Source organism: Saccopteryx bilineata, chromosome 7, assembly GCF_036850765.1.
Source record: "Saccopteryx bilineata isolate mSacBil1 chromosome 7, mSacBil1_pri_phased_curated, whole genome shotgun sequence".
Taxonomy (NCBI): domain Eukaryota; kingdom Metazoa; phylum Chordata; class Mammalia; order Chiroptera; family Emballonuridae; genus Saccopteryx; species Saccopteryx bilineata.
The window spans coordinates 1,178,401-1,202,738 of NC_089496.1; the positions used below are offsets into that span (position 1 = coordinate 1,178,401).

General features: G+C 37.2%; 1 protein-coding gene across 5 annotated transcripts in view; it reads left to right on the plus strand.

Annotated features, from left to right (window-relative positions):
* The window catches only part of ELAPOR2 (endosome-lysosome associated apoptosis and autophagy regulator family member 2), a 302,492-nt gene that overhangs the window by 240,096 nt on the left and 38,058 nt on the right, over positions 1 to 24,338 (plus strand). For all 5 annotated transcript variants that reach the window (XR_010726689.1, XM_066240442.1, XM_066240439.1 and 2 more), the window contains 6 exons: positions 3,762 to 3,899; positions 5,756 to 6,019; positions 6,718 to 6,891; positions 9,413 to 9,602; positions 10,952 to 11,048; positions 11,621 to 11,722. Coding sequence is in view for 4 of the 5 variants with exons in the window: in XM_066240442.1 (XP_066096539.1) it covers positions 3,762 to 3,899; positions 5,756 to 6,019; positions 6,718 to 6,891; positions 9,413 to 9,602; positions 10,952 to 11,048; positions 11,621 to 11,722 (965 nt within the window). In the remaining variant the exon portion in view is untranslated. The remainder of the gene's footprint in view (positions 1 to 3,761; positions 3,900 to 5,755; positions 6,020 to 6,717; positions 6,892 to 9,412; positions 9,603 to 10,951; positions 11,049 to 11,620; positions 11,723 to 24,338) is intronic.

Below are 24,338 nucleotides of genomic sequence, written 5' to 3' on the forward strand. Positions count from 1 at the left end.
GTACATATATACTATGAAATACTACTCAGCCATAAGAAATGATGACATAGGTTCATTTACAATAACATGGATGGACCTTGATAACATTATATGGAGTGAAATAAGTAAATCAGAAAAAAAACTAAGAACTATATGAATCCATACATAGAAGGGACATAAAAATGAGGCTCAGAGACATGAACAAGAATGTGATGGCAACAGGGGTGGGGGTTGGGGGTAAGGGGGATGGGGTGAAGAAGGAGTGAGAGGTTAGGGGAGGGGAGGGGAGGGGCACAAAGAAAACCAAATAGAAGGTGACAGAAGACAATTTAACTTTGGGGGAGGGGTATACAGCACAAGCAAATGTCAAAATAATCTAGAGATGTTTTCTCTCAACATATGTACCCTGATTTATTAATATCACTGCATTAAATTTAATAAATAAATTTAAAAAAACTAGATAGAAGGTGACGGAGGACAATCTGACTTTAGTTGATGAGTATGCAACTTAATTGAATGACAAGATAACCTGGATATGTTTTCTTTGAATATATGTACCCTGATTTATTGAAGTCACTCAATTAATATTAATACAAATTTATTTATAAATAACAAAGAAACAAAACTAGAGCATGCACCAAAAAACCGATGTCAGATTTGGAATCAGCGATGCAGAAATATATAGAAACAGTTCTAAAACCTCATACAACCGAAAATGAAAAAAAAATTGTTCCCCAGTGTAATCAGTCAATCTGTCACCAGGATGATAAGCTAGTTTTTGCTGCTTATCTAGAGATGGTGGGCACTGACTGCTTATGGAATTGTTGCTGAACTTCAACCACATGCTTAAAAACAACTGGTTTTTTTTTTTTTTTAATAATTTTATTTTTTTAATGGGGTGACATCAATAAATCAGGATACATATATTCAAAGATAACAAGTCCAGGGTATCTTGTCGTTCAATCATGTTGCATACCCATCAGCCAAAGTCAGATTGTCCTCCGTCACCCTCTATCTTGTTCTCTCTGTGCCCCTCCCCCTCCCCCTTTCCCTCTCCCATTCCCCCCTCCCCCCTGTAACCACCACACCCTTATCAATGTCTCTCAGTTTCACTTTTATGTCCCACCTACGTATGGAATAATGCAGTTCCTGGTTTTTTCTGATTTACTTATTTCGCTTCGTATCATGTTATCAAGATCCCACCATTTTGCTGTAAATGTTCCGATGTCATCATTTCTTATGGCTGAGTAGTATTCCATAGTGTATATGTGCCACATCTTCTTTATCCAGTCATCTATTGACGGGCTTTTTGGTTGAAAAACAACCGGTTTTAATTAAGCCTAACACTAGAAATAATTACTAATAATATTTTAATAAGAGAAAAAAATCAAATTCTCATAATAAAAACCTGAGAAAAAATTTAAAAATTTTTTACTGGACCTCATATGGGTTTTAAAAGGTTATTGGCTAAGGTTTTAGCTTTGTAATGAAGTATTAACTTTATAGACATGATTTGTTTTAATTTTTCCAAAGATCTTTTAATAGCTAGTTAATAATCCGTTAACAATTTCCTCCACATCATACAAGTTATATGGAGATTTAAATATTTATTAATGATTATTAAAAGCTTAAATGAAGGCAGACTATTTTGTTCTGGAAAAAATTGACTTTATGATGGTAAAACGTGATCATGAATAATTTTAAACACATCCATCTATATTATACCACAAATAACCAGTGAGTCTTCAGTTCTCCCAGCTCTGCCACCTTGTTTCTTTAATCCTTTAATCCTTCTTCATTCAGCACCATTGCTAAAATTTATTCTTACTATCTTTTAACAATAGTCTCCTATCCATTCTTCTCATCTCCATTCTCTCATCCATTCTGCTGTGAAAATCTTTATAAACATAAAAACAATAGTAGAGGTATCCATATTAATCCATCCCCTTACCCTTGGTGGCTTTTTATTGCCTATGGCAGTGATTCTTGTTGAAGTGTAGTCCCTGGACCAGCATTGCCTGAGAACTTGTTAGAAAGCAACTTTCTGAGCCCCATCCTAGTCATAATGTGAAACTCTGGTAATGGGGCCAACATCCTCTATTTTTTTAGCAAACCTGGAGGGTAGTTCTACACACTAAAGTTTGAGGACCAATAGCCTGTAAATACACTTAGAATTCTTTAGCATGGCTTTTTGTACTCCTTGCCTACCCTCTATTACTAAACCTACTGTGAGTGTTCAGTCCTCTTTAAATACCCTTAATTTGTTAGTGTCACACTCTGTTCTTTTTTATTTCCTTACATTGGTACTCTAGGTTAGAATGATATTCTTCCTTTTGCTCTTTTGGTGTGTTCATACTTTAAGGGCAGCTCAAATTTTACCTCTTTTAGGAAGATTTCCTTATGCAAAATCAATAAATCTCTCCAGTGTGTTCCCAAAAGCTTTTGAGGAAACCCTATTTTAATTATGTGAATGTATTTATTTTTCTGTCTTTGTCATTTGATCAGGCACTCCTGAGCATAAGTATTACAAATGTTACTTATTTTGGTAAATCAGTATTAGAGTTTTAGCTCATGGCAGAATCTGTTGGTTGTCCTTCCATGTGAGTTGGTTTTCTCATAGGATTTTTAAAGATATCAATTAAGTAGCATATAAAAATGCTTTCAAAGTAGTTTAGTGTTTTATAAATACAAGGTGGTATGCATTACAGTAATGTAATAAACTTTTTACACACCCAGAAAAAAATGGTGTTTCACAAAGTACTATCGGTTTATTATAAACTCTTTTTAGGAAATGGCATGGGTGATGATTTGGTGGTTTGGTAATATGGGGAATTATGTAATGTATGAAAGTACATTCTGTTATGTCTGTGGTGTGAACTCAACATGTATCTCTTTAGAGCATATTTGATTGCTTTATAACATGTTTGACTCCTATGTTTATGTCATAGAAAGAAAGAGACATATCTTGAATTCATGCTACCATGTTGTCAACATCCCAGATAATTTACAGAAGCCCATCCAAATTCCTCAGTTATGTATTAGGGTTCTGCAGGGAAGACTAATAAGAAAATTCAGGGTTATTTTTGGTTTTCATTTCAAATAATTTAGATGTGTACAACATTATTTGGTTACATATTTGTTGTCTAACCAAGTTAATGACAACATATTGGTTGGAATATCACACATTTGTATGATACTCTAAATATTGAATTTATCTACGGAAATCAGAAATAAAGTATTACACAAATTAATCCTATTGAAATTAAAGTATAAGTAAAAGACTATTTCATGAATTTAAAATAACATTCTGATTAATTTGCACTGGGATAAGCCTGAAAGCTGCAAGTATAAGCCAGGGAGAGCTTATCATTTCTGTGCAAGGGCTGCCTATCAGAATTTCCCAAGGAGAAAGATAAAAATGGAAGGCCTTGTCATTTTATTTAGTTTACAGAATTATGTTTCCCCTTCTATGTGTATTTATCCAAGCCAGACAGACAGACAGACAGACACACACACACACATGTACACACATCCTTTTAAACATCCTATGATTCAAGACCTCTTTCAGGTTATATGGACAATGTGGTTGAAACGTTGTAATTACTAAGCTAGTGAGTGCTTGCATAGATATGAAGGGAAATTTTGAGAATTCTGGGGTTACATACTCTGTGGATAAAAATTTATGAACCTTGCAAGGTATGCCGTAAATGCAAATGTGCATTAGTAATGAATACACATTTATGTTAGTACTGAGTTTGTGCTTTTTTGTGTATATTTTATAGGATATTAATAGAAAAAGTACCAACGTGGTGGAATCATGGGGTGGAACTAAAGAGAAGCAAGCATACACCCACATCATCTTCAAGAATGCAACATTTACATTTACATGGGCATTCCAGAGAACGAATCAGGGGCAAGATGTAAGTTACAAGTACTTTTTGCTAATGCGAAGATGATGCCCCCAGTGGAGACTTAGAGAAAGTGATCACTCAAATCTCTTGGTGGAAAAGATAGCTTTTAAAAAATTAATTAATTAATTAACTAACTAACTTATTTATTAGTATTTTCTGAAGTGAAAAGTGGGGGGAAGGGAGAGGTAGACAGACAGACTCCTGCATGCGTCTGACTGGGATCTACCCGGCCTGCCCACCAAGGGGCGATGCTCTGCGCATCTGGGGCATTGCTCTGCTGCAGTCACAGCCATTCTAGCACCTGAGACAGAGGCCACAGAGCCATCCTCAGTGCCTGGGCCAACTTTGCTCCAGTGGAACCTTAGCTGTGGAAGGGGAAAAGAAAGATAGAGAGAAAGGAGAGGGGGAAGGGTGGAGAAGCAGATGGGCGCTTCTCCTGTGTGCCCTGGCCAGGAATCAAACCTGGGACTGCCACATGCTGGGCTGATGCTCTACCACTGAGCCAACCAGCCAGGGCCAGGAAAAGATAGCTTTTAACTGATGTAGAATCAAGCATTTGGGTTTGGAGTTCATAGGTATAAAAAAGTGGTGAGTTTTTTTGTTTGTTTTTTGAGATCAAGACTGTATGAAGTGGAATGATTCAATCAATTTTTGGAATTTTTCTACACTGTAACATTTACAGTTACTAAAAGCTTAAGAGAAAGAAAATCTAATTTTATAGTTATTTAAAAATCTTTCTGAGACTCTGAGGAGGCTGCTGACTTTCTCTTAATCTGAATGATCAGATATTTGTCCAGGAGCTTTTAACAGATGTTGGTTTATATTTTATTATAGTAATATCTCTTTTTATAGCCTGAAGAATGTGTGTGAATGCCTGATTGGGTTAACACACATAATTCTTTACTATTTTACTTACTCTGCCAGAGTAGACCTTAACCCTTCCCTAAGTAAATCGCATTGCATGTTTCAATAGTAGCAATTATATTTGGGGATCTCTATAGATGTGATCTTTCCAAGTAGAGAACAAGGTAAACCAGTTGTCCAGAAGCTACCTTAACACTGTGGTGGCAAAGTATTATTTTCTCTTTTCCTTTCAGACTTTCACTGGGAACTATTCCCCATATTTTACTTGACTCTAGTTGTTACTTACAAGTATTCAGATGACCCCCATGCAGGGCATGATAATACTCTGGAATGCTTCTTTGCCTTCCTGTTGTCTCTTCTCCAGACAAAAAGCATTAATTAGTGCTGCCCTGTACTGACAGGATGAAACTCACTGCTTGATGAAAATGAAACCTTAATTTACCTAGTGTCTTAACTAGGAAAAATAGAGCAAGTTACAGTTTTTTGCTCTCTGTTCCAATTCTTTCAGTAGAAATCAGAGAAAGTACTAGAGATAGAGGAAGGCTCATCAATATTGAACAGTTAGTGTTAGGATGAGGGCCAGAGTCTTAGTCTTCTAAGGCTAGCCCAGAGCTTCCACCCAGCCACACTGTCAGCACCCTATTGTCGCATTAGATTTGGGCTTATAATGTGAGAACACAATGATGGAGATAAAGTTGCGCTTCTATTAAACCATACTAGTTCTTCCGGCTCTGAAGTCTAGCAAATACACCTGAGTTAGAATCAATTATGACATATCTTCTGGGAATTGTGACAAAACTCCTGGAACTCTCATTACTGTGAAAATTAGCTTCTAGTGTTAAGATTTAAATATTTTTTTTTAAAAGAGTAATATTAATCCATTGTCAGTTAAAGACTGTAATGCTAGAACACTCTGCTTATTTTGGTGATATTATTGTAAAGCAATCTGGTTGTCCAGTTAAGCCCCAAGCAGAAGTCGTTACTTTCTGCTCTCTTTTTAGAATAGACGGTTCATCAATGACATGGTGAAGATTTATTCTATCACTGCCACTAATGCAGTGGATGGGGTGGCGTCCTCATGCCGTGCCTGTGCTCTCGGTTCTGAACAGTCGGGCTCATCGTGTGTCCCCTGCCCCCCAGGCAACTACATCGAGAAAGAAACCAACCAGTGCCAGGAGTGTCCCCCTGACACCTACCTGTCCGTACATCAGGTTTACGGCAAGGAGGCTTGTGTTCCGTGTGGGCCTGGGAGTAGAAGCACTCGGGTAAGTGAGCCTGTTTTCAGTCATCCCCAGAAAAGCATGTCATTAGGGAAACCTGAAAGTTCCCTGTACTGTTTCTTCAGGAGCTTCAAGGTTGCTAGTTATATTTATAAGTGACTTCTTTGTATCCTTTTTGTTTTCTTTCCTATTACATTTGTTGAACACTTACTTAATATGTTCCATGTAAGTGCTATTTCTGGGGACATAAAATATTAAGAAAAGCACTCAAATAAGAATGCTTTCCAAAAATATTAAAATTGATTTCTTGTGTGTTCTGTTATGGCAGAGCAAGTAAACAGCCTTTATAAGTTGGCTCTAGGAGTATATGGAGGAAAGCGAATATGTCTTACAGCATTTTAAGAGCAAGAGTTAATGCTATATTATGAGTGAAGGATAAACTAGTTTTATTGTCTATTTAAACTGACATAGCAGGGACTTTTGACTATTTATTAAAATACCTTTTTACAAAATACTAACCATGGAGTAACTACTTTAAAAAGTTCTGAATCTTTTAGACTTTGGCCAAAAAAATCTAGTTAGCGTTTAGAAATTCTTCATATTAGTATAGTAAATATAACTAAGACAAGGTAACTGAAATATATTTTAAACCTAGAATTTTTTTTGAAACACATTTCTCTTAGTAACTAATACTTTTTCCCTGCTATATTATTAATTTTTTTTTTTACATTTCTTAATCAAAGGACCACTCAGTTTGCTATAGTGATTGCTTTTTCTACCATGAGAAAGAAAATCAGAGTTTGCACTATGACTTCAGCAACCTCAGCCATGCAGGCTCGTTAATGAACGGTCCCAGCTTTACCTCCAAAGGAACAAAATACTTTCATTTCTTCAATATTAGTTTATGTGGGCACGAGGTGAGTTCTGGCTCTCAAGGTGAGTTGAACATATATCTCAACACAGATTAAGCTGATTATTTTCTATGTTGATGGCCCAATAAAATCTCAATGGAAACTAGCAACCAAAGTCAGAGACTGAGCTTTTGTTGTTTAAATCCTCTGTTGCCTCCTACCATGTTGGTTGACAGCTTTCTCCACCAGAGGCAACCTTGTCTGGTTCTCAGTCTGTAAAAGCCCTTAGCCAGTCTCACGAACACCAAAGCTTGTTGCTACTATATAAGTGCTTTGAAGGTCTTACATTTTCAAAAAAGTGGATCAGGCTTGTCATCCCTCCTATTTTTTTTTTTTAATGAAAATGAGAATAGGGGGTCATCCCTTCTATTTTTGGGGCAGGCATTTATTGTTTGAGTTTTACTGTTGCTTATAATACAATAATACCTTGGTTTTTGTTGACTTCGGTTATTGTCGGTTTCAGTTTTTGTCGTTTTATTCCCCCCACTCCCCCCCGCGGAAAAATTGTCTCAGTTTTTTCGGTTGCCTCGGATTTCCTCGGCATGCTCATGTGACCTTGCTGCTAACTTTGTGAAAACAAAGGGCGACCCACGCGTTCTCCTGCTCAGTGTGATGTTGTTTGTTGTTGTGTGAGCATCACCCTGTGCATCTAGCCAAACAATTCTGTTGCTTCCCACTGTTTTTGTGGGTTTTTTTATTGATTGCAAATGCTAACACTACAGTTACATGTAAGTGATTACTGCGTATACGGTATCTGGTGTAATGTGTTTTTGGAATGTATTTTGGACTGTCTAGAATGAATTAATTGGGTTTACATTGATTCATATGGAAATAATTGCCTCAGTTTTTATTGGTTTCGGATTTTGCTGATTGTTTTCTGACAGATTATCAATGAAAATTGAGGTATCACTGTATTGTCAATTTTGTGTTTTAAAAAGGAAAAGACTTCCAAGAGGAAGTTTGTCCAAAGGTAATAAGGAATTGAGCAGGGGACAGATGGCAGCTGATCAGGTCATCTCTGCTAATAAATAATGGGATTCTCTTTTCTGTGGGAAGAAGCAGAACCTTAATTGTTACTGGTAATGGGGAGAGTTGTGGGACTATATGTTCAGTATTTTTAAGGGAATACAAGGTTGGGGTTGGGATGTATATACGTATATAAGGCCTTGCCTCCATTTCTTTTTCTAAATTAACTCCTCAATCTTTAATGGTCTTCATTATGAGATGCTATGACAAACTTTGTATGAAGGAAATAAAAAATTTGATGACAAAAGTTTGCAAACCAAAATATTATCTTAATTTTACATTTGTCCTGTCCTAATTTTATGTAATCAATTGGTAGTCACTCAGTTTACTCAATAAGTATATATTAAGTACCTATTATGTTTAATACTGTGTCAAGCAGTGAATAAGGTTAATTCCGTTACAGATCACACTTTTTCTCCATCTTATTCCTGTATTACTACTGTCTTTTCTGTTATCTTCTCTCTTCTCCTCTGTCTTCTTTATCTTCTCATTCCCTCTGTTTACTGTTATTTTTCTCTTTTTCCTTCCTCAGTAGTTTCTTTCTGCTCTTTCTCCATTTTTCTCTTGATTTGGCTTCAACAATTTAATTTAAGCTTACTAAAAAAATGTTGCATCTATGTTGTGGTGAGAGGGCTTGGCAGAGGGAGAAAATTTCATAGGTTAGGATTGCCACTTGCATTAGCAAAGATAAATCTTTATTCTTTCCTTCATGCCCACCTGTATGTACTCTCTAAGACTAATAATTGTGGTTTTATTTCCTTTGTACATTTCTTCATAGACATTACGTATACAGCAAGCTATAGTCCTTTACACTGGGACTATAGTATATTTAAACATACTATATTTAAAGAGTTTTCTAAAATGTATTTTCCAACTATCCTTCAAGTGATTGAAAAAGTAAAACCTTGTATTGCCTTCAACTTTCTGTGTAGTTAAGCAGATATATATCATTGAATCTAGGGCTATGTGAATAAAGATACTTGTAGTGACCAACTGTTTAGAATTTTGATATTGTCCTAGGACTTTGTGGCAATATGGCCTCTATTCTCTCTTCTTTGGACTTCACATTACCTTTATGGCTCCCATCAGCCTAGAGAGGAGAAGAAAGAGCAAGACTTTTCTTTGGCATCAAAACCATCAACAGCAATTTTCTTGTCTCTTTGTATGCTTTGTTATGCTATGAATTGAAGAGTTTCTAGATGAAGTTTACTTCCTTAAATTAGATGGCTCTCTTTCAGAACAAGGAAGCTGTCATTGGGGGAGGGATGAGCCTTGCTTGAATTAGTGTATTCACGAGAACTTCAGGGACTCTCAACCCTGGTTGAACCTTGGAATTACCTCAAAGCTTTTAAAAAAGACTTGTGGCTGGGACCACCCCAGATCTAATAAATCAGACCTACAGTGAAGAGAGAACTACTGCTCTGGTAGAGTCACTAGCTAGCTGAGATCTACTTTAGAGAGTGACCTTCAATAAAAACTCTTTCTGACTTTGCTTTTCTAGGGACAGAGGATGGCTCTCTGTACCAATAATATAACAGACTTTACAGTAAAGGAAATGGTGGCAGGGACAGATGATTACACAAATCTGGTAGGAGCATTTGTGTGCCAGTCAACTATTATTCCTTCTGAAAGTAAGGGTTTCCGAGCAGCCTTATCATCACAGTCTATCATTCTGGCAGACACATTTTTAGGTAAGCTTCATTTTTTTTCATATATTCTTGCCTGATTGTTTTTTCTAAAATTATGGGTCTTTTCCTAAAATTTTTTTAAAATTATGTTACTGACAACTTGTCATTTCATTGGTGTTTATCATAGATAATAAAAGCCCACAGGTAATTCTAAATCATCACTTTGTGACATGGTTAAAAAGCCCCTCTGAGTGAGGTCTGTTGATTAATCCCTGTGAGTACAAGAAGTTTCTGAATTATATGTTAACTCATATGTAATATGTGTTTTTGAGAGTCTGCCTTATATCAGATTCTCTAGAAGTTTAAGAACAAAATAATGGAAAACACAAAGACTATAAACAAAAGAACAGTAAATAGACACAATATAAATCTAAATCATGATATCTGCCATCAGTTTTCATTCATCTTTTTTCATACCACAGGTAAGTGGGTGACAAGTAGCAAAGGTGAGTGTGCTGAGTTTTACTCACTGTCTACTTGTCTCTCTATGGCGTCAAGAATGTAGGAAAGTTTTAAAAAGAATTCAGATCTCTGGTTAGTAATCCTTAGGGATCAAGTTCATTAAACATCATGGGGTAGGGATCAGGAATCTAATAAGAAATATAACAATCCAACAATTTAACAAGCTTGCTTCTTTAATGAGTCTGCTATGCCTCCAGGTTTGAGTGCCATTGCTATAGATTCCGAGTTTCGCTTCACTTTTCAGCACCAAGGTCAGCGGCTGAGCTTGTGGTCAGCTTCTGCACTCTGTGTTGGAAGCGAAGGCTGCTGTCCTTGCTTGCATTTTGGCTCTGCCATCATTTTGTTCGGGCTGGTGGGAGGAATGCCTTACTTTTAGATGACTTACTTTTGGCTAAGCAAATGTTGGAGTTATTTTTTGAAAATTATTTGGATACAAGAATTTATTTTTAATTTTTATTTATTTATTTATTTATTTATTTGTCAAATATGCCTGGATTGAATGTGAATGAAAAGCTATGTTAGTAAAGTGGCCCAGCTCATTCAACAAAAGTCACCAGGGGCTCAGAATTGTAATAGTGGATTGTTCAAATGTTAGAACTGGAAGGACTTTAGAGAACCTCTAATTATTGTATGTATATTACAGATTCAGGACATAAGACCCAGGGAAATAAAGTAAATTTAAGCAAAATTACAAAGCTAGGGAGTAGAATCTTTATTTTTTTTCAGAAACTCTGTAAAGTTTCTTATTCTTACCATGAATACACTAATATAATACGTTTCTGGTAAAATGACAGTACCAAAGAAAAGCAATATTCTATTTAAATATACAGAGATTAAATAAACTTAATTTTTCCATATTGCTCAATAGTTTCTTTCTTATTGTCGTCTAGGAGTGACAATTAAAAACACATTTCAAAATATTAATATAAAAGAAGATATGTTTCCTGTTTTACCAAGCCACATACCAGATGTACATTTCTTTTATAAGTAAGTGAAGATGCTATTTCCCTTGACAGTTTTTTTAATTAAAAAAATGTCATTTCACATTGCTAGCTTAGAACCTCATAATTAATAATCAGTAATTGGTTCTTAAATAAAAGCATCAGTAAAAAGTAGGAAATGTGGAATAGTTTGAAAGCTTTATATAATTTCTCCCATGTACATAATATTTTAAGTTAGGCAATAAAGAGACTCTATTGTATAGACAGTGCTTATTTGTAATTTACACATCAAAACATCAGCTTATGTGGATATGACATTATGACATTTTTCTCTTTAAAATTTATTTTGTTTATAATTTTGATTATAATTATAAAATCTTTACTAAATACCTGATGATGGTTTATCATTTTAGCTGGGGAAATAGTTAACTTTTCATAGTTGGTGAAAGTAAATGAGCTTAATTTGTATTAAAATTCTAAATTAAAGAACTTTGATACATTTTTCTTTTTCATTTGTGTGTATAGCATAGGAATTATTATATGCAGGCTGTTTTTGTCTTTGTAATCTGTGTTATAAGTATGCATTTTATAAAATGTCATTTGCTTTATTTATAATAGATCTTCCACAACGACAACATCTTGTGTTACTGGCCGGTCAACTGCTGTGAAAATGAGATGTAATCCTGCTAAACCAGGAGCTGGAGTAATTTCAGTCCCCAGGTATTCTTATTTCTAAATGATTATTTACATTTGTGTTTATTAAATCTTAATATTTTAACACACGTTCTCTATGGATGTAAAGCAGAGAGAGAAAAGAAGAATCTGTAGATTTCTGTTGTAGGGATATGCCGAGTGCCTATTAAGAAGTCCTTGCCCCATCTCAGTACTTCCCAGTCTCCTCAACGACATATTCTCATCCTGTTTGCCTGAGTTCAAAATCTCTTAAAGGATTGTTTATGTAATATATAGTTATATTGTTTGTGTCCTTGTATTTATTCTGACTACTTTGCCTTAATTTCTTTGAGAGCTGGATTAGTTACTTCCCTGGGTTTTAATTCTTTTGTTTTTAATTGAATTCATTGGGGGTGACATTAGTTAATAGAATTATATACGTTTTGGTGTACAGTTCTAAAGTACATTGTCTCTATACTATATTGTGTGTTCACGATCCCAATTCAGGCCTCCTTGCATCACCATTTCTCCCCCTTTATCCTCTTCTATCTCCCCTCCCCCATTCCCTCTTGTAATCTCCATGCTGTTATCTGTCTATGAATTTTTTTTCTTAATCCCATTATCTATTTTACCCACTACTTGGGTTATAATTCTTTATCGACAATAAACTATTCATGTCATCTAGATTAAGTAATCTAACCTCTGAGTCATAGTTTCTTTCTCTGTTAGGGGATGGTGGCAGGGTAGATAATTTGTATGTTCCATTTCTAACTCTTGAGTTTTCTGATTAATGGTGACAAAATCACCAAGGTACATACAGTCTTACCTATAGAATATATAACATAGTTCATTTAATTCATTGGTGTTGAGGCAACAGTTGTCCATATTCTAGATATGTTTAAAACAGTCCACTTTGTGTGGGAACACTAGGAGAAAGTAAGCTAATTTATGGACTCAGAAGAACTGTCAACTTAAAGACTGCTTTCATGGCACAAGTGACACTTAAATGTCTCCTAATTTTTATTTCACAATTATTTGTTGTTCACTATGTAGATTATTCTAATCTTTTTGGGATCAAGGTAACTTTGATTCATAGTTTGATTTGCCAATGTTTTTCCATCAAGTTAGCTAAGTTTATATTTTTTAAAAGAAAATGATTGGCCCTGGCCAGTTGGCTCAGTGGTAGAGCATTGGCCTGGCATGCAAGAGTCCCGGGTTCGATTCCCAGCCAGGGCACACAGGAGAAGCACCCATCTGCTTCTCTACCCCTCCCCCTCTCCTTCCTCTCTGTCTCTCTCTTCCCCTCCTGCAGCCAAGGCTCCATTGGAGCAAAGCTGGCCTGGGCACTGAGGATGGCTCTATGGCCTCTGCCTCAGGCGCTGGAATGGCTCTGGTTGCAACAGAGCAACGCCCCAGATGGGTAGAGAATCGCCCCTTGGTGGGTGTGCCGGGTGGTTCCCGGTCAGGCGCATGCGGGAGTCTGTCTGACTGCCTCCCCGTTTCTAACTTCATAAAAATACAAAAAAAAAAAAAAAAAAAAAAAGAAAGAAAAAAAAGAAAATGATTGACTTAATTTTGATTTTGATAGTTTCACAGTAACCCTTGAGAGATCTTAAGTTATCAGCTTATGTTCCATCAAGATTGGAGATCAGTGGTCTAAGCATTGTTTCAATTGCTTGTGCATCTTGAAAATAATTACAGTGGTAACAGTATTTAAGGCTTGTTTCTGGGCACACTAGCAGTCACCTCTTACTAGTTGTGTTTCTCTGGTTCTTATAGATGTATGACTTAATTTTCCTTTTCACCTTTTCTTTTTGCTATTCCTATTTATTTATTTAGACAATTATATTTAACTGGGTGACATTGGTCAATCAGAATACATAGATTTGGAGAAAACATCTCAACATCATTTAGACAGTCGATTATGCTGTGTACCCATCACCCAAAGTCAAATCATCTTCTATCACCCTATATTTTGTTTCTCTTTAAGCCTTTCCCCTTCCCCTCCCCTCCCTCCCTCTCTCTCCTCTCTTCCCTTCTCTCTGGTAAACACTGCACTTTTATCCTTGTCCATGAGTCTCAACTTTGTGTCTCACCTATGTGTGGAACAATACAGTTCTTGGCTTTTTCTGATTTACTTATTTCACTCAGTATAATGTTATCAAGGTGCATCCATGTTGTAAATGATACTATGTCATCATTTCTTATGTCTGAGAAGTATTTCATTGTATATATGTACCATATCTTCTTTATCCAATCCTCTATTGGATGGCATTTTGGTTGTTTCCATGTCTTGGCCACTGCTTTTCATCTTTTCTAAGTGAGAGAAGAATATGAGAAGAGAGAGCAGTGCATAATAAAAGGTCATAGACATCAGTGGAATAAACAGAGGGAGTCTGATGTTCAAGGGCATTGTGGGGGAGGAACAAACTTCCCTCTGCCCTCCAGGTTCCTTGGTTGGCAAACTGCAGCCCATGAGCCACATGCCGTTCTTTGGTCCCTTGAATGTGGCTTTTCCACAAAATACCACGTGCAGGCGCTACCTCGATAAGGAATGCAGCTACCTATATAGTTTAAGTTTAAAAAATTTGGCTCTCAAAAGAAATTTCAATCGTTGTACTGTTGATATTTGGCTCTGTTGACTAATAAGTTTGCTGACCACTGTATCTAGCTGATCTCACAGTCAAAGAGACATGTGGCAGATTAGCAAGAGAAAATAACCAAGTATGGAAATCCCATGTATATGAAAGAATCAAAGACTCCCATGCAGAAGGGGCTTACAGATAGAAAGGGGGATTGAAGTATATAAGACATCTGGAGCTAGGGATAAGGTCATGAACCTTGGGGCTCCAAAGGGTCATTTCAGGGTGATAAGAAGAGCAGACCTTTAGTAATCATGAGTTAGCCCTGCCCTATAAATTGTAGTTAAAGGGAGGGGGCTAAAGTTTATCTTGAGTCTGAAGCTAAAATTGCTTTTGCTCAAAGTAACCTGCGTACCACTGAGGCACATGTCGGGGTGACTCCTTCTGACCACAACACCGTGTAGTGGACCCTGTGCCAGGATCCACGCTAAGGCTGAGGCAGCCGACCACACTCTTTTTCTAAGAAGGTATGTCCAGAGATTCTTTCATCGTTCTCCAATGTCCCACCTAGTTCAGGGGCTTGATCACTTTACCACTCACAGGATTCTATAAGGACCTAGCAACTCACATCTCTGGGTCCAGCCTCTAAGATTCTACACGGCTGATTTCTGAAGCTTCCTCCAGATCTCTGACTCAAGCAGATGCTGTTGCTCAAAGACTAGGTCTGTTGTTTAGAAAATATGTCTAACTATCCCAAGGGGTTTTTGATTTTTTTTATTTATTTTTAGATTTTATTTATTAATTTTAAAGAGAGGAGACAAGAGAGAGAGAGAGAGAGAGAGAAAGAAGGGAGGGAGGAGCAGAAAGCATCAACTCCCATATGTGCCTTGACCAAGGAAGCCCGGGGTTTTGAACCGGCAACCTCAGTGTTCCAAGTTGATGCTTTTACCCACTAAGCCACCGCAAGTCAGGCTGTTTTTTTTAAATAATAAAAAATAGTCTCACTATGTTGAATGATGACATCTAAAAACTTAAGTTTTTGTTGTGAGGAGAGGAAAAGTTAGGTTTCCTCTTTGATCTCTAGCAGGGTTTTCTACTTAGGTAACTTAACTGGATTTTCAAGAGTTTCTTATATCACTTATAGCAGAACCTCTTTTCTCGACTTGCCCTAAGATCTAAAGACTCTCTTGAGTGTTCAGCTCAAGAATATTTTTTAAAACAAGAGCAATTCTGATACACATTAAACTTTCAGCCACACTTGTCTTAACCCACGTTTAAAAGATTTGGCTTATTTTTTTTTCTGAGACAGATTCTCAAACTTTATTCTGTACTTTCATTTTCTGCAAAGCCAATTTAAAATGTCATGATTTAGAGCAGGGGTCTCAAACTCGCGGCCCGCGGGCCGCATATGGCCCACCAAACAATTTTGTGCGGCCTGTAGACTAATCCATGGGCTTACTTAATTTTATCCAAAATATTTTGAACTTCGTGGATTAGTCTGCGGGCCGCACAAAATTGTTCGGCGGGCCACATGTGGCCCGCGGGCCGCGAGTTTGAGACCCCTGATTTAGAGGGTGTACTTCTTCACCTACATTTTGATAAAACTTTATTTAATAATTGTGATGCACACTGAAGTTTGAGGACCACGGCCCTAGGAAACTGCTTGAACCTCACAACCTTAATGTGCTTTTAGTTCTTTCTCGAAACAATTTCCCATCACGGCACAAGGGGGCGCTCTGGGATCAGAACACGGGAAACAGTAGCTTATTCTGAAATATTAGAATTATCTTTAGCTTTAAGGCCGAATAATAAGGATTTGTGATTTGCTTCTAATGATAAAGAAATGTTAACAAAGCTAGATACTTAAGCTGCTTTTGAAAAAGACTTAATTTGCATTTGGGGTATGTGTGTGTGTGTGTGGGGGGGGGGCTTTAAATTCTCCAGGAGGGAAAGGAAGGTGCTAACCAGGCCACTGCCTTGAGAACTCTCTCCTGCTGATCAAGATGTCTCAAAAGGGAGACTGGCAGATTGGAAGGGATGCTAACCGATGTAGCATCTTGGCCAAGAATCTTGGCAAAGCAGGCAAAGGCATCTTCTGCAGTAGTAATGTTGGGTGGGGCTCTGTATCTCTGTAACCTGGGAAAAAGTCACAAGCCCCCCTCCCTCTGGGAAGATGAGAATATCTTAACAGACAGTGACTGAAGCAGGAGAAAAATGGAAATATGTGTTCTCTGTGTGTCTCCTATGGAATTTAGAGAGAGCAGCAAATTTTCTGGCCTGCCTACTAATCTGCAATTGGTAACACCCATCTGTCTGTTTGGTCTGGCAAATGCAGTTGAGGTTTTTAATTCCAAGTGTCTGAAAGGTGTGAGACATTATAGATAAAAAACTTAACAACATGATGTCTGTAGTAAATGAAATCTGAGAGCTGAAGTGAACTTTTGAGATTATCTAGTGCAATTTGTACATTGGCCAAAGAATAAATTGCCTCCACAATAGACAAAGTACTTTTAATATCCCTAAATAGATACCACTCTAGCCTCTGCTTAATAGACTTTCCAAACCTTGAGTCATGATCATGATCCTATGTGGTTAGAGGAATTGAAGGTTTCTCTTTTATTAGGAATAATTGGACCTAAGCATTGAGTCCAAAGTACTCTTTCAAAAGCAAGAAATGTCTTTTATAGTGAAAAGGTTATAAAATGCTTATTAGAAAACAGACAAAGAGGACCAGTTTTACTTTTATAATAGAAATGTCATAGCACATTAGAGATCCTTAAACCCATTTACTATACACAGTAGGAAATATGGAAGACCCACATTTTATAGCCACAGAGAGGCACAGTCAAGATGGAATGACTTTCTGATTGTGTGTTTTCATCTTTTTATTTTTTCCCCCAATGCTTTGCAGGTAGAGATTTGCAAAGGACCACACTAAGCAGAGGGAAATGCCACTTTTATTTGAAGATAGCATGTTATTGGTGCCTTCTTTTAATGAGTCTTCTTTCCTCAAGTACAGTCTTCTTTATTAATGTTATGAGTTAGAAGAAAAATTAGCCTCCTTACTCTCTCTAAACATATGACCATATTTAACTGTTTGTGTAATTTATAAATCAGTCTAGAATTATTTTGCCAAAACCTCCTTCAAATTCCCAATTCATCTCATTAGAAGTATATCCTCTAAGAATACTGTCTCTCAGGAAAGAGATGTTTCACAGTTCTGTCTTGATGTGTTCAGTGGTTCACTGTGCCAGGGTTTATTTCAGAGGCTCTGGTTTGGAGACTGTCAGAGTTATTGGATGCTAGTATAGTGTTTTCTTTGGTCTTTGGGGAAGGACTGTTAAAATCCAGTCTATCCTAACTTGTTAAGCGCAAGAGAATAATTATTGGTCAAATGAGTTCCTTTTCTTTTTTATCTGAACTATTTATGGACAAGTATTAGGTATCTAAATCTGTATAAGTTAGGTAAAAAAAGGCAATAGAACTAGAAAGATTAAAACCAAATTTGGGGCCCTGGCTGGTTGGCTCAGTGGTAGAGCATTGGCCTGGCGTGCAGGAGTCCTGGGTTCGATTCCCGGCCAGGGCACACAGGAGAAGCGCCCATCTGCTTCTCCACCCCTCCCCCTCTCCTTTCTCTCTGTCTCTCTCTTCCCTTCCCACAGCCAAGGCTCCACTGGAGCAAAGTAGTCTCGGGCGCTGAGGATGGCTCCATGGCCTCTGCCTCAGGTGCTAGAATGGCCCTGGTTGCAACAGAGCAAAGCCCCAGATGGGCAGAGCATCGCCCCCTGGTGGGTGTGCCGGTGGATCCCGGTCAGGCATATGCGGGAGTCTGTCTGACTGCCTCCCCATTTCTAACTTCAGAAAAATATAAAAAAAACCCACAAAAAACAAATATGGTTTTGGCCCTGGTCAGTTGGTTCAGTGGCTAGAGTGTTGGCCCAGGGTATGGATATTCCATGTTCGATGCCCAATCAGGGCACACAGGAGAAGTAACTATCTCTTTCTTCCCTTCTCTCTTTCTTACCTTCTCACAGTCAGTGGCTTGACTGGTTTGAGTGTCAGCACCAGGCACTGAGGAAAGCTCAACTGGTCTGAAGGCAGCAGCCTCAGATGCTAAAAATAGCTCAGTTCATTCCAGCATTAGCCCCAGACAGGGGTTGCCAAGTGGATCCCTTGGCACATGTGGGAGTCTACCTCACTATCTCCCCTTCTCTCACTTAAACAACAAAACAAACAAACAAACAAAAAACAAATATGGTCTTAAAACATCAAAAAGTAAGGAGACCTATAAAAGCATTATATACGTAAGGGAAAACAACTGAAACCTGTTCTGATCAAGAAATGGAAAAATCCAATTAGAATTATTAAAAATATACAATTCAGACATGAGTAATCTTAGACAGAATTTTTAGGATCAATTTTGAAATAAGGTTGCTAAGGCTTTGACAGGTATTTCACTGTAGAAGATACAGAGTCTGTAGATGAAAAGAACTAGGAGTGTCAGTTAACATAGTTCGTCCAGGTCTTGCTGGATTCTGACTTTTCATTATTAATGCAAGGTATTCTATAGAAAGGGAGGTTTTTGCGGGAAACTGGTAGAATTTTATATCCCTGAATCTAAGAGCTGTGGGTCAATATATCTTCTGTTCAAATACAGTCAGAAGCAATTTATATTCTTCAGCATTAAGGCAAACAAAATTGGAACAAGATGCAACAGCATCGTATGGACCCTGCAGAAGAAAGGTTTCTGCCAATGACAAGTCATCCTCAGCAGAGACAGGCTGACTTTCCTGAGATGCCAAAGTTGAGGAGTCAGCAGCAGCAGGTCAGAGAGCATAGCCTATCCCAGTGGTTGTCAGTTTTCAGACTCCCAAGACTGGGAACCTCAAGAAACCTACCAAAGCTCCACAGGAAAAGAGCCTCAACAACATTAGTGCCCTAACACTGCCTGAGAAATGTCCTAAAACTGTATCCACAAAGCTGTGGCTTTCCCTCAAGTCTCCTGAGACTAACTCTTGAAGGATTACAAATGTCTTGACAATATAAATGAATTTAACCTTGGATTTTGAATGAAGCTTAGGAAAAACAATTTTTTTTATAATAAATTTTTATTAATGGTAATGGGATGACATTAATAAATCAGGGTACATATATTCAAAGAAAACATGTCTAGGTTATTTTGTCATTAAATTATGTTGCAAACCCCTCGCCCAAAGTCAGATTGTCCTCCATCACCCTCTATCTAGTTCTCTGTGCCCCTCCCCCTCCCCCTAACTCTCTCCCTCCCTCCCTCCCATGTCCTCCCTCCCCCCCACCCTTGGTAACCACCACACTCTTGTCCATGTCTCTTAGTCTCATTTTTATGTTCCACCAATGTATGGAATCATGTAGTTCTTGTTTTTTTCTGATTTGCTTATTTCACTTCTTATAATGTTATCAAGATGCCACCATTTTGCTGTAAATGATCTGATGTCATCATTTCTTATGGCTGAGTAGTATTCCATAGTGTATATGTGCCACATCTTCTTTATCCAGTCTTCTATTGAAGGGCTTTTGGTTGTTTCCATGTCTTGGCCACTGTGAACAGTGCTGCAATGAACATGGGGCTACATGTGTCTTCACGTATCAATGTTTCTGAGGTTTTGGGGTATATACCCAGTAGAGGGATTGCTGGGTCATAAGGTAGTTCTATTTGCAGTTTTTTTGAGGAACCACCATACTTTCCTCCATAATGGTTGTACTACTTTACAGTCCCACCAACAGTGAATGAGGGTTCCTTTTTCTCCACAGCCTCTCCAACATTTGCTATTACCCGTCTTGTTGATAATAGCTAATCTAACAGGAGTGAGGTGGTATCTCATTGTAGTTTTGATTTGCATTTCTCTAATAACTAATGAAGCTGAGCATCTTTTCATATATCTGTTGGCCATTTGTATCTCTTCCTGGGAGAAGTGTCTGTTCATGTCCTCTTCCCATTTTTTAATTGGATTGTTTGTTTGTTTGTTGTTGAGTTTATGAGTTCTTTGTAAATTTTGGATATTAGGCCCTTATCTGAGCTGTCGTTTGAAAATATCAGTTCCCATATAGTTGGTTGTCTGTTTATTTTTATATCAGTTTCTCTTGCTGAGCAAAAACTTTTAATTCTGATGTAGTCCCATTCATTTATCTTTGCCTTCACTTCTCTTGCCATTGGAGTCAAGTTCATAAAATGTTCTTTAAAACCCAGGTCCATGATTTTAGTACCTATGTCTTCTTCTATGTACTTTATTGTTTCAGGTCTTATATTTAGGTCTTTGATCCATTTTGAATTAATTTTAGTACAAGGGGACAAACTGTAGTAGAGTTTCATTCTTTTGCATGTGGCTTTCCAGTTTTCCCAACACCATTTGTTGAAGAGGCTTTCTTTTCTCCATTTTGTGTTGTTGGCCCCTTTATCAAAGATTATTTGACCATATATATGTGGTTTTATTTCTGGGCTTTCTATTCTGTTCCATTGGTCTGAGTGTCTATTTTTCTGCCAATACCATGCTGTTTTGATTATCGTGGCCCTATAATAGAGTTTGAAGTCAGGTATTGTAATGCCCCCAGCTTCATTCTTTTTCCTTAGGATTGTTTTGGCTATTCGGGTTTTTTTATAGTTCCATATAAATTTGATGATTTTTTGTTCCATTTCTTTAAAAAATCTCATAGGGATTTTGATGGGAATTGCATTAAATTTGTATATTGCTTTGGGTAGTATGGCCATTTTGATTATATTTATTCTTCCTATCCAAGAACAAGGAATATTTTTCCATCTCATTGTATCTTTTTCGATTTCCCTTAACAATGATTTGTAATTTTCATTATATAGGTCCTTTACATTCTTTGTTATGTTTATTCCTAGGTATTTTATTTTTTTTGTTGCAATCGTGAAGGGGATTATTTTTTGAGTTCGTTTTCTAATATTTCATTGTTGGCATATAGAAAGGCTATGGACTTTTGTATGTTAATTTTGTATCCTGCGACCTTACTGTATTGGTTTATTGTTTCTAATAATCTTTTTGTGGAGTCCTTCGGGTTTTCGATGTATAGGATCATATCATCAGCAAAAAGTGATAGCTTTACTTCTTCTTTTCCGATATGGATGCCTTTTATTTCTTTGTCTTGTCTGATTGCTCTGGCCAGAACTTCTAGCACCACGTTAAATAAGAGTGGAGAGAGTGGACAACCCTGTCTTGTTCCTGATTTAAGGTAGAAAGTCCTCAGTTTTATGCCGTTTAATAGGATGTTGGCTGATGGTTTATCATATATGGCCTTTATCATGTTGAGATATTTTCCTTCTATACCCATTGTGTTGAGAGTCTTAAACATAAAATTGTGTTGTATTTTATCAAAAGCCTTTTCTGTATCTATTGATAAGATCATGTGGTTTTTGTTCTTTGTTTTGTTGATATGGTGTATTACGTTAACCGTTTTGCGTATGTTGAACCATCCTTGAGATTCTGGGATGAATCCCACTTGATCATGATGTATTATTTTTTTAATATGTTGTTGTATTCGGTTTGCTAGTATTTTGTTTAGTATTTTCGCATCTGTATTCATTAGAGATATTGGTCTGTAGTTTTCTTTCTTTGTGCCATCCTTGCCAGGTTTTGGTATGAGGGTTATGTTGGCCTCATAAAATGTGTTTGGAAGTATTGCTTCTTCTTCAATTTTTTGGAAGACTTTGAGTAGAATAGGAACCAAGTCTTCTTTGAATGTTTGATAGAATTCACTAGTATAACCGTCTGGCCTGGACTTTTATTTTTGGGGAGATTTTTATAGTTTTTTCTATTTCCTCCCTGCTGATTGGTCTGTTTAGGCTTTCTGCTTCTTCATGACTCAGTCTAGGAAGGTTGTATTGTTCTAGGATTTATCCATTTCTTCTAGATTGTTGTATTTGGTGGCATATAATTTTTCATAGTATTCTACAATAATTCTTTGTATATCTATGATGTCTGTGGTGATCTCTCCTCTTTCATTTTGGATTTTATTTATTTGAGTCCTGTGCCTTTTTTCCTTGGTGAGTCTTGCCAAGGGTTTGTCAATTTGTTGATCTTTTCAAAGAACCAGCTCCTTGTTTTATTGATTTTTTTCTATAGTTTTTTCTGTTCTCTATTTCATTTATTTCTGCTCTGATTTTTATTATCTCCTTTCTTCGGCTGGTTTTGGGTTGTCTTTGTTCTTCTTTTTCTAGTTCCTTAAGGTGTGAAGTTAAGTGGTTTACTTCGCTCTCTCTTGTTTGTTCATATAGGCCTGAAGTAATATGAGCTTTCCTCTTATTACTGCTTTTGCTGCATCCCAGAGATTCTGATATGTCTTATTTTCATTTTCATTTGTCTGTATATATCTTTTGATCTCTGCGCTTATTTCTTCTTGACCCATTCATTTTTTAGAAGTATGTTGTTTAGTTTCCACATTTTTGTGGGTTTTTCCCCCTCTTTTTTGCAGTTGAATTCTAGATTCAAGGCTTTATGATCAGAAAATATGCTTGGTACAATTTCAATTTTTCTAAATTTGCTGATATTGTCTTTGTCGCCCAACATATGGTCAATTCTTGAGAATGTTCCATGTACACTAGAGAAAAATGTATACTCTGTCGCTTTGGGATGAAGTGTCCTGTAGATGTCTATCATATCCAGGTGTTCTAGTATTTTGTTTAAGGCCACTATGTCTTTGTTGATTCTCTGTTTGGATGACTGATCTAGGGCCGTCAGCGGTGTATTGAGGTCTCCAAGTATGATTGTATTTTTGTTAGTTTTTGTTTTAAGGTCAATAAGTAGCTGTCTTATATATTTTGGTGCTCCTTGGTTTGGTGCATATATATTAAGGATTGTTATGTCTTCTTGATTCAACTTCCCCTTAATCATTATGAAATGACCATTTTTGTCTCTTAGTACTTTTTCTGTCTTGTAGTCAGCATTATTAGATATGAGAATTGCTACACCTGCCTTTTTTTGGGTGTTGTTTGCTTGGAGTATTGTTTTCCAGCCTTTCACTTTGAATTTGTTTTTATCCTTGTTGCTTAGATGTGTTTCTTGTAGGCAGCATATAGTTGGATTTTCTTTTTTAATCCATTCTGCTACTCTATGTCTTTTTATTGGTAAGTTTAATCCATTTACATTTAGTGTAATTATTGACACTTGTGGGTTCCCTACTGCCATTTTATAAATTGCTTTCTGTTAGTTTTGTATCTAGTTTGATTCTTCTCTTTTGTTTTTCTATCATTTGTTTTTGTTTGTTTTTGTTCCATACTTCTTTCCTCTGTTGCTACGTTTTTTAAGTCAAGTGTTTTTGTGGTGTTTTTTTCAAGGGTGGTTACCATTAAGTAATGAAAAGGGTACCTACCATATTCATTGTAGTACCCTATCTTATAAGTATTTTTGCACTTCATCGTCCTTTGCTACTGTTAATCTTCATCCTCTCCCCCCTTTTTTTCCTTTGTTGTCACAGTTTAAGTTTGGTTTTATTGTGTTCTTGGTGGAGCTATTCAGTTTGTGTGGAACTCTGGAATGCTCCGAGGATAAATTTTTCTGTTTCTAGTTGATAAATTTGTTGTGATTTAGGGGAGAGCTGTCGGACGCGCTGCTCACGGCGCCATTTCCGTGACGTCACTCCAGGAAAAACAATTTTACACAGCTTTATCAACTACCCAAACAACTAATGATAGGTTAGGTATGAGGTCATAACAGTTCCAGAGAAACAAGAGATAGTTACTTCTCTTGTGTGCCCTGATCGGGCATTGAACGTGGAATATCCATACACTGGGCCAACACTCTAGCCATTGAACCAAATGGCCAGGGCCAAAACTATATTTGTTTTTTTTTGTGTTTTTCTTTTTTGTATTTTTCTGAAGTTGGAAACGGGGAGGCAGTCAGACAGACTCCCGCATGTGCCCAACCAGGATCCACCAGCACGCCCACCAGGGGGTGATGCTCTGCCCATCTGGGGCATTGCATGCTCTGCCCATCTGGGGCATTGCTCTGTTGCAACCAGGGCCATTCTAGCCCCTGAGGCAGAGGCCATGGAGCCATCCTCAGTGCCTGGGCCAACTTTACTCCAAT